Below are 11850 nucleotides of genomic sequence, written 5' to 3'. Positions count from 1 at the left end.
GATTCAGGCTAACTATAAATAGCCATGAACAAAGAACAGCCCAGATGCCAATATTTTTCTCGGTTGGTATCAAATGAAATTCATTTGGCACCAGCAGGAGTTTTTGTAGTGCTAATGGAAGTTATTTTCAGTTATCACATCTGAACATAAGTATACAAAGGTGGTAATTTCTATTGTAATCTAGAGATCAGTTTATGTGTAGGGGGTATGCTTTATACTAACCTTTTATCCATCAAATGCTAAGTTATTAAACTACATGGGAACGTCGGCCTATATTACTCTCACAAGAGTTAATATGTGACCTTGACTTCTTCCATGATATTCATTCGGATTGAATGTTTGATCCACTGTCAAGGCAGACATCCTTTGATAGGGAATGTATCTTTTTTTTATACATTATCTTGTTAAAGTCATTTATTTTGTTCAGTAATAAAGTATGTATTTAAAATAGTTCACATTCCTATTAGTAAGGTAAATATGACATCTATATGTAAATATTTTATATTTATCAGACAGTTGGTGAAATTCACCACATATTTCTCCCTATCATAGAGAGTGTGGCAAGCTGCACAGGGTAAATCTTACCAAAATGTGGTTACTACCTGACCCTTAAAGCGGACCTATCATCACATTTTTAGCATTATATAAAAGGGCAGCAAATATAATTAAAAAATGTGTTTGTTTTTTTAAATCTTTTTTTAATAGCTTTTTTTCCTCTTTACCTCCTGGGATACATATGGCACATGGAGGCTTTGGGTTGCTCCTTCTGTGCATGGCCCAGATCGAAAATGGGCCATAAGGGAGTTTCCTGAAATGTTAAAAAAAGTGCTCAGACATATGCAGAGAAGAAGAACCTGGAAGACAAAGGCAGTATCCGCTGTCCCATCCACACCAGAAGCAACAAGGAATCCAGGACATCACTGCTACTACTGGAATCCGATTGCAGAGAAATCAAGGGCTCTTTGAAAGTATAGGCAAGTGCTACTTTTTATTTTTTCCTTTTTTTAATGAAAATTCTGCTTTAAGGGTACAATGCACTTTGAAGGTTTTAAAGGCCATTTGTCCCCAAAATACCACTCCAAACCCAGTGGCAACACCCTTTACTGATAGGACCTTGGAGCTTTAATATTACACCCCAACCTTTACTCCAGACAGTAAGAAAAGTGGAATCAAATATTGGTAGTGAAAGTAAAGGGCAGAAATGGAATAAAAACCACTTTTCAACACACAGCAACACAAAACATGGGGAATAGACCCCCACTCACTGCATCCAGCACTTCAACCATAATCCTGGTCCATCACTCAATATAAGGAAATCACCAACTAAAGCCAAGGTGATGTCAAATGTGGAACACTTTGAAAGTCCATCAAGTTGGCTGGTCATATGTGTCCCCCCTAGAATTCAACTACATAGCCTGCCCATCCAGCAGGGCAGCCAAATGTCAATCGAGCTAAGTACTGGAGGTCACAGGTTCAGGTATTTTGGGTACCAACAGTGGCTGCTCCTTCCCCTAAGTAGTTTTTCTTCTGTGGGTGAAGGTATAACCAGAGATCATGGTCTAAAACAGGTTTTGTACCCTCCAATGAATGAAAGTTATGCATTTCCTAAAACAAATCCAGAAAAAAATAGTCCAAATCCTTGTAATTTATTCATTTATTGGTAGATCATTTAAGAAATACAGTGTTTAGCAATAATTACTTAATTGTAGAAAGAATTACATTCACTTTCATTTACCAGAAACAACAAATTATACTAATCATGGCAACATGATCAGTAACCTTAAAACCACACTGCCTGAGATACAACTTTGTTATGCTTTTTAATACAACTGAAAAAAGTTTGATTTACATGTACAAAAGGAAAATACACTGAGTGTCATTTCCAACATCTGGAACACAGTAAATAAAAATATGTCTTTTTTTATACTCTTTGCCACAGAACCAACAATACCCAAGCATGTTATCATTTTTCACGTTGAAAATTGTGTGTGCAATGTGTAGTAGGAAGGGTGCAGCTGTGGCATCAGATAAAAGTGTGGGAGGTTGGGGTAGGAGGATAGGTGTGCTGTGGCAAACCTTTCACCCTTGTCTATCTGACTACTTTTCTTTTATCCTAGAGGTTCCACAATGCATTGGCAGCAATAAAAGGTTAATAATACTTCTCAGATGTCGTATCAGATACAACTGTGGTCATATGTGATACTGGTAGACTCAAGAGAAAAATTAGACGCCTTTATTTACACTGTGCCCCCTGCTGTAAATGACCCCCAACATGTTTACGGAATATAAAACTAAAGTAAATATCTTGTCATTTAATTTCCAAACTAGACAAACACAGGAAAACCAATGACTTGACAAGTAAAATACTGTTTGGCCAAAAGGTGAAACAGAGAGGAGGCATTAGCAAACACTGGTTTTACATAACTGGCTGATGCACAAACATAACATTCTGCTAAATGCTTAAAATTACAACAGCATCAAAAAAATCCAACAAAACATACAAAAGTAAAACAAAAAAAAGAGATACATTTCAGGAAATTTACTCACAGTTTTTCAAGTTCCGTTAAAGATTTTTTTTAATCAGTAAAAGACAAACATATCAAATACATTTTAAAGTTCTATTTACAGATTTAAAGCTCAAATATATTCTATTATCTACATAACGAAAAATAAAAGAAATGTTTTAATAGAAAAATTATTTCTGTCTAATGAGTGCCTATAAGTAAACTTTTGCTGAAAAATATTTCTGGTTTTATCTTCTGTTATATCAAAATCTGCTGGCCTGATCAAACTTTGTGCAAAATGTTCTGTTGGGTTACCAACCTCAAGTTTGGTTGGGCTGAACAGAACAGTTCTCATAATTTAAAGTTTACTTATATATAGTGTTTATGGAGCTGGACTTGGGGTCTCCCCTATATGCTCCTAATATCATTATGTCGGCTCCCCACACAAAATGTGCACGTAACATTTCAGAACGTAAACAGTATGGCTTTACAAAAATGATTATTTCTCAGTCACTTTATTCTAATTACATAATTTCTAAAAGCAAGTGTTTTTGTAAATTGAGTTTCATTAATAATAATGTTAGTAAAGTCTAATTTGGGGCAATTTTTTTCTTAAATGTATTTTTCTCTCCTCTTCTTTTTCTTTAATCATAGACTGTCTGTACTTCTGTACCTCCTTTTGGACGCAGGATCCCATTTGTCTTCTAGGTTTAATGACACCCAGAGCCACTCAACATAGAGGATAAAGCAAAAGACCATCATAACTTTGCTTCATGAGCAGAGTGCCCTGGACTCACTCGTTAAGAGAAGATTGAAGACCTAGCATATAATTATGTGTGATTGACCAAAAGACTTGGTGTGAGAAAAATTAAGAGCATAAAATACCACTGGGGGACCAGAGTGGAAGGAAGGGTTGGGGTTAAAGGAGCCAGAGTTGGACTTTATGTAAGGGAAAACTTTAAAGTGCAGAAACCTATATGTGCCTGCCCAAACCCTTTAGCAGTCATCTATGGTTGAATCCTGGGGCATTGTAATGGCCCAAGCTCCAAAATGTCCTGTTAGTATAGAGGTTGCCTGCTACCTCCCACCTCCCACAAATTCATTTTATAGGCTACTTCTCTGGCAAACAAAAAATAAGTAGGATGAAGGGTCAGCCAACATTACCAGGAAGGAATAGAGCTTTGCCTGCCAGAAAGGGCCAGCAATAAATAATACCATAGGAGAACTCGAGGGTTCTGAATGTAATTGCACTTATTGCCTGATAGCTTTTGTTCTTTTAAGTTTATAAACAAAAAAATGCCTTCTTTAGCCAATAACTGCAGGTTCCAAAGAGTAAGTCAAAAAATGAAAGCCAACTATCTCAATTTCTGCATGGACGCAGGCTCTTTTGCAAGCATACCTGTAAACAATATTATTAAGGCTTTAACTAGACTATGATTTTCATATTTATTTAACCATGTACAGAACAATGGATAAGGATTTTATTAGGATCCTGTTCTAACTTATCATCACTATTAATGGTTGAATTTGCTTATCTTTGGTTCACTGACAGTTCACCCAAATGTACCCCAATATTCAAGTTGATACGTAGCTGAACTTGAATCCCATTGAAGTCAATGACAGAAGCAAACAATATATAGCAAACATTTCAGCCAATTCAGATAGCAGAAATGACAACCCTCAAAGTTCGCCAGCCTGATTCCCTGAACTGCGCTTTACCTTTCATTGACAAGTATAACATGGCTCAGCCAATTAATTGTCAGACAGAATGAGTGATGTGTGAGTCAAGTTTGTCACAGACCCAAATCTGAACTCCAATCCTAATCATTGCCACTACCAATAAATAAATAATTTTATCATTTAACCTCCTAGGTGGTTTATTTCTGTCCGGATTTATATGTCTAAAAGCGGTACATTGTTTTTCATGATAATGTATTTTAGTATAATATAATAGTATGAGTATAATAAAGTTTATAACACAAAATCATGTCAAAATAATAAATTAAATACATTGAAAAAAATAAAAAAAATAAATAAATTAAAAAATAATTTACTCATACTATTATATTATACTGTAAAATACATTTTCATGAAAGCCAATGTACTGCTTTTAGACACATAAATCCACTGTATTGCATTCAATACAGTTATTTTGTATTGAATGCTATACAAATAGATTTGAACTTCCTGACAGGCCCCCGACGCAACGGCCACACGTACCAACGTCATTGGGAACTCCCACTGACTCATCAAATGGGGAGGACGCCGGCCGGAGGAAGCGGGGATCACGAAGAAGGATGCGGGCGGACCGGGTAAGGCTCTATTTTCTATTGTTTTACATTGGTCTAGCTACCCCGTGTGTGATTTGGGGTTACAACTTTCAGGATCACTGGGGGTTACCACTGGGGAGGTTAAAGCACTTCTAGACTTAAGCTGATGTCCGCCTAGCCTTGGCTTTTTCCTTGTTTTTAAACTCTATCAAATGGGAAAAGCCAAGGAACACACATATGTATCAACAACCTAAAACTCTAATGTAAGTAAAAGTAAAAATATTTCAATATTACCATTTGTAATTTTATTAGTTTTTTTATTCCCATTGCATACCATTAAGTTCCTTTCTATACACTTTAAAAAATGTACCTTTAAGGCTTCATTTTTTTTTTTCTAAGGCTTAAATTTGCTAAACTTGTAAACTAATTTAGGAAAAGAAACAAACTCTCAATTTATCTGACATTAAGCTGAAGTGGAGACTAATGAACGTTGTTATTTAGAGAGATATTTAGCAATATGGTTCACTAATCCTGCACTCGGCAGCTTTGTTTACTTATTTGTTGAGTATGACTGGACTGATTATGAGACAAGATTAAATTCACAGAACTTTCTGCTTCTCAAATATCATCTTTAATCCCAATAGTGAAAACTTTACGAATAATGCTAAATTGTAATGCCAGAGAATTATTGGACAAAAGTTCTTCCATCAAAGAAAATAAGCAAATGATATAACAATAAATCTATGAATCCCAAACATTAGCAATACTGTGTTATGTTACATAACAGGGCAAAACACAAAGGATCTTATTTCTAATAATTGTAATTTCGATTAGTATTATAACATCAAGCACATCAAAGTTAAAATGTGACAGGGAAGGTCATGATAGGATCTAATGCCAAAGCAGTTGCAGGAACTGCATAAAGCGCATTTCCCACATGTAGCATTTCAGTGCTTGCATTTTGGTCAAATATAGAATATAGGTAGAAGTTTTCTTCCATGCAAATTCTGATTCTGTATATTCAAATTCTGCTTTTAAATATTTTTGGTGCATTAAGGTGTAATTAAATGCAAAATATGGCAAAACCCCAAAATGCAAGTATGCAAAGCAAACTTGCATATTGTGGCATACCTTTCAAGTGTGCCATTCTTACTGCAGTGTACACTCCATGGCAAATGCACCATACAGTGTATACAGAAAATACCAAAATTCTAGAAGTTGTGTGTATCTTAAAAAAGCCCTACCTCCTTGCAATTATATTTAGATTTTACTGTTGTTTAATGTGCACCATGTACATTACAGTTATTAAATTAGAAATAAATCTGCATTATTTTAGTTATATTTAGCATTTTAGTCATAATATATTGGAGTATATCTCCTCAGATTGTAGGTTCAAAAAGTTGAGACTGTCTTAGTGTTTCCAGTACTGCTATGTATGCAATCATCTCTACTTCACCTTTGTGTGATATATTCAGTTTAGTTGTACCTTCCTCATAATGAACCTGATTTATAAGAGCTATCCAAGACTGGAGAGGATACACTTTCATCAATGAATCTGGGGGATCTAGCAAACCTGGAATGGATCTGGTCCAGGGTTGAAAACATTTGCTAACAAGTAGCAAATGACTTTTAGGAAATCCGTTCCAAGTTTGCTGGATGAAGTGCTAGCACTCTCACCTCTAAATTGCTGGGGTCTCAGGTTTAAATCCTTGCCAGGATACTGACTGCAAGGGAGTTATATGTAATTCCTATGTGTCTTTGGCTTTCCCCTAAGCATCCAAAAACATGCAGTTATCCTAAATGGCTCCTTCAGAAATTGTCCTCGGTATGTGTATAAAACAAGTAGCAAAACCAAAGTACAGCATGGACTGATGGGCATGTTACTGATGTATAATAACAAACAATAAAGCTAAATAAGAAGATGACTTCAAGCAGTCATGTGCAAACAAAAATTATGTTTTCATTTTTAATAACTTTTTTTCCATCTGATTGGATAATCTATGCAAAGCAATTTTTTTGCCACATTCACTAAGTGAAGTCACAATTCCCTTGGAAGGTGATTATTTACTTTGCTACATGAACCTCCTAAACACCTTTATGAAATTCAGATTGGTTTCATGTGTAACTTAATCTTAAAGTGACCTTTTAAAGCCATAATTGGCAAATAAAAAAAGCACACTTGTACATTGTGACATACTTATATCTCACAGTACCCTCTTTGGGTACCCCACATTTTTCTGTCATCACCCCTAACACCTCATGGCTGTTTGAGTTTAGAGTTTTCAACTATCTTGATTTGCCAGAAATGGCTGATTTTACTGAAAAAAGGGAAGGGATTTTGGCAGATGGGATATACTCACTCTTATGAATGAAAAATTTAAACATAAAAGATTTTGGCTTTAACATTGTACTTACTGTATGACATTTACCATATTATTATTATTATTATTACACAGTATTTATATAGGGCCAACATATTACACAGCACTTTACAAAGTCCATAATCATGTCACTAGCTGTCCCTCAAAGGGGCTCACAATCTAATGCCCCTAGCATAGCCATATGTAGGGAGTTTGGGGGTAAGCCAATTAACCTAACTGCATGTTTTTGGAACCATATTGGGCCATATGAATTTTAAACATAGAAATAAGCATTCAAGCACCAACTCTATGCAGTACAGGTTAAATAGTTTTAGACTTTAGAATGCTGGCACACCTAGAAGCAATCAGGGAACACAGAATATTACCACTTTTCATAAAAATCTCTACATAACAAGCCCTAGATCAGTCCATTTTTTTTATTTTTCGAAAAAAAACAAAACAAAAAGATAACTGCAGCCATCAGCGATGTCATAAACAATGATGCAGCAGATTGTGGTGTTATGACAATCATATGTTACTGTGGGTGAACTGTCTCCTATTTATGGCTAGCCTTATGGTTTCCTAACACCAGCAGATGGGTAATAATTCCTTTATGATTGTAGTTATTATCATCCAGTTATGGCTACATTAATAGATGCACCCAATCTGAATTTATGTATTGTGTGAGACAATGGAAGCAGCTTAACAATGGTATGCACTGATAGATACCACATATAGTATCACATTGTTTAATACCCAAGTAGTAAGTTTTTACTCCTTCAATAAATGGCATGTTTGACAACACAGCATTATATTTTACAATATAAGTATTTCCTTGCAGCTGTATCCAGCTGTTTATTATAATAAACAGAATAGTCATCTTTCACTTTTACACATATATAAAGACATTTGTGTTATCTATGTTATATAAGAAACTACTTAAATAATTATATAGTATTCTCTTTGATTTGTCGTATACCTTTAAACATTATCAAGGAAATTACCAAGGCTTTTAGAGAAAGCAGATGGGTCAAGTATTATAACTGTCATTAACTGGGGATTTGTACTATCACCTTTTGGATACTTTATGTGAAAAATATTTTTTAACTTCTAGGTTAATATAACATAAAGAGCTATTCAATAGCATGAAACAATAAAACTAAAAATACATTTACAAAAGTCAATGCTGGCAGGTTTTTGGCCACTGTACAAGGCTGTATGTCCCAGTTAAAGAGAATAACTTGCAAGACAGATATGGTAAAAGAATGATATGTAATGACATATATACTGTAAACACAGATTATATTGGGTCATTCAATATATGCTGGTAAAGTCATATGTGGTGTTCCTAAAATAACCTCACACATGAAGGGGTTGGTATGTACAAAAAATTTTGTGACAGTAAAATTTTCTGCAGCAAATATTATCTACTTAGACGTATGTCATTTTCTTATACTATAATGACAGTTGGAAGCTAATTGGTTGCTTTGAAAAGCACATTTAAAACATTAGACCCAAGATGACCATCACCTTATTAGGCTATTTACTATTGGATTAAAAAATGCTCTGTATCTACGAGCAGTTTAATCCCTCTGGAGACTATCCTTTGCCGTTTGATCTTGGAGGAAAGATTAAGTACCTGGAATGGATATTTCCAGCGACTGCTATTATTATGTTGAAAAAAGAATACTTAGTACACAAACATGCACAGTCAGTAGATATAGCTGTGAATGTTTATATACTGATTGTTTTTATCAGCATATCAGTACAGACAGCTTTAGCAAAGAACCCAGCAAATAAAAACCAAAAGATTTTTCATTTTACTCATATCATTGTCATGCAGCATTTTACTCTATACTCAGTATTACTCAATACCAGAATTAGGATCTGCTCACTTTATCAAAAGCATCCTTTAGACTGACAACCAAGTAATATTAAGTACACATTAGTTTCCATTAAAAAGGTTATCTGTGCTGTTTTGAGTTTTTCTTGCATTGTCCTTATTACATATCAAGTAGGTCATCTCCACTTTCATCACTCTCTACAGTAAGTTGCCTTGTCCACCATTTCTTGACTTCTGAACCACAAGAAGCAGCATCGGACATGGCATTCATTTTGCACACTACAGACTTCATAGTAGAGCGACCTCCAAAGCGCAAATTCACAGAGGATACAGAATGACTTATAGGTTTTGGTGCTGTGGAAAAAAAAGTAATGGTGTGTATAGGTCAGGTGGTTTGGATAATATGTTGGTCTGTTAAAAAAAAGTTAAATACATTTCTGTTTTTTTCTTTTTAATAAAGGAACTAAAAAACATTCCTAAACCCAATCTTGATTAATTTAAATAAACTAAACTACAACCAATCTTAATTGCATTGTCTTTGTACAGAAAAATTGTAGTTTGCAAATACAAAAACAACCTAATATTCATTCTACTAAATACCTGTTCTCCCAGCTATTGCTGTTTGTGCAGCCACTATCCAGAGTTAGCTGTTAGTATATTGCTGTTATTCTTTTTTACCTTGCTTGACTAGGCATACAAACAGTATTATTGGAACATTAGAAGAAGAGTCAGCTAATCCGACCCACTTAGCAGCAGAAAGTACAATATGATCCTGAAAGACTTAATTTTTTGTTTAGGGGTAGCTTAGACAAGATAAATTTATGACCTTCCATGGAATATTTATTGTTAGTCTAAATTTTGTTATTTTTTATCATAACCTATTATTGTATATTTTAATACCTTACTAAAAAACAATGGGAAAAAACAACTTTTTATACAAAAATATGGACAGATCTCCACATTTCTGTTTACCTGATGGTAGGTGCCACTGGCCAAATCTTCTTAGACGTTTACCAGCTTCAATAGAATCTTGTCTATAGCTTCCTCTGTCAGAAAGTGTTGGGCTTAGAAGCTGTTGCTGACTACTTGTCTACAAATAAACAGTAACAAACATGTGTTTGTATAATCAATTAGTAATATTTTTCAATTCAGAATGCAACATACTCACCATGTTTTGTAAGGTGTAAGAAAATTATATATTGCCAAATGGTATCTTTAGAGAGTAATTGGCAGGGAATCACCAAACCCCTATTGTGTCTTTCATGAACTAGTCTGTAAAATGCATGATGTAGATATCATGGGTAATCAGTGTATATAGGCGGTTCAGTCATTCAAAATGTTTTGTCTCCTTTCCAGGTTAAAGAGGAAGTAAATCCTCACTTTCAAATAAGGCGTGGGGACATCCTGTTACATATGATGGAAACTACATGCAGCTGTACTGTAACATAATGCAGAGGCATAGTTCATCATAGTATTTTTTAGGAAAAAGGTAAAAAACAATAAAAAAAACAAAACAAAAAAAAAAACAATAATGTATTAATTCTGTTTGATTGCATGTGGATAGGAAGTGGCTTTAAAAAGCTGGATGAAATTAGTAGTGATAAAAGTAGGATAACAAAAACAAAACATTTTTTCTTTTAGATTTTTTAAAAAAAGTGTAAACTATATATATAGTGTTCAGTAAAATATTCAGGATTTAGAAAGCTGAAGCAGAAAACCCCGCTTTCAGCAACTGAATGTTGACATTAGGGATCAATCTCCAAACCTCTAGCATATACCAGAAGTGATATTAATAATTGCTTGAGGACTTCTTCTAACTACCTAAATCCAGACTAAAAAAAGTTTACTAGATTGTTTTTCCTTTGATTCTGTGTTCTTTTTTCTGAGAAGCAAAACATGCTTTATTTTAAGAATGGAATGGTAGAGTGCAAGCAACAATAGGCTCAGTGATGATTTTAGAAGAGCTTTAAGAAATTCATTTTCTACCAAAAATTTGGAAGTTCTACATTTAGATGTTTGGAGACATTTATTGTTAGGTGTGTTTTTTAATAAAGACAGCATTTAAAATAACTAATTCCTTCTATAAAATAAATATAAATTTTAGACCTCCTATTACATTTTTTTGTTCTAAAATAAATACACAAAATCTGAAGAAATACCTATGCAACTGGTACTTTTAAGGCCAATGAATATTGATTACAATAATATAAATTCAATCCAAAATTTTTTTTAACATCATTAAAAACAGACATCAATTAAAACTTTAAAAAATGTGAAGCAAATATTGAAGAAAATGTGAAGCAAAAAGAGCTATCTTCATATTTACCAGCGTTTCCATTTGAATTTCCATTGTCCATGCACAAACTCAAATTTTTACTGGCCGTTCAAGAAAACATCTCATATGGCTTTAACTTTGTTGTTTAGCTCAAATCTAGTAAAAACAACAAAGATAAAGCCATATGAGATGTTTTCTTGAACGGCCAGTAAAAATTAGAGTTTATGCATGGACATCCAGAGATTAAAACAGAAACGTTAAATATGAAGATAGCTATTTTGAACTACATATTGATATTGGAAATAATTGTGGATTAAAAAATAGCCCTAAAGTTGCTGTTCCGACTATCCTCACCTGCTAGGTGGGTCCTATGTGCTGCATGTATCAGATATTCCTGTCCTGTCTTTTCTGTTCCTGAAGAAGTGGATATACTCTGCAAAACGCGTCGAACCAACAGGGTAACATTTTTGTTTAGGTTACCCAATCAGGAATATTTGACAATATTTGCTTCCCATTTTTAAATGTTTTAAAGATGTTAAATAAAATTTTGCTTTGAATTTATATTATTGTAATCAATATTCACTGGCCTTAAAAGTCC

At 34.1% G+C, this 11850-nt stretch overlaps 1 protein-coding gene across 1 annotated transcript in view; it reads right to left on the bottom strand.

The window, feature by feature from the left end:
* Positions 1-1639: 1639 nt before the first annotated feature.
* Positions 1640-11850, bottom strand: part of NALCN (sodium leak channel, non-selective) — a 217002-nt gene continuing 206791 nt past the window's right edge. Inside the window, exons 37-38 of the mRNA XM_072400953.1 lie at positions 9950-10067; positions 1640-9331 (exon numbers count right to left, since the gene is read on the bottom strand). Of these exons, the coding sequence (XP_072257054.1) occupies positions 9138-9331; positions 9950-10067 (312 nt within the window). The 3' untranslated portion in view covers positions 1640-9137. The remainder of the gene's footprint in view (positions 9332-9949; positions 10068-11850) is intronic.

Source organism: Pyxicephalus adspersus, chromosome 1 (genome assembly GCF_032062135.1).
Source record: "Pyxicephalus adspersus chromosome 1, UCB_Pads_2.0, whole genome shotgun sequence".
NCBI lineage: Eukaryota > Metazoa > Chordata > Amphibia > Anura > Pyxicephalidae > Pyxicephalus > Pyxicephalus adspersus.
The sequence above is the reverse complement of the archived record's forward strand: the minus strand, read 5'-3'. Positions and strand labels throughout refer to the sequence as shown.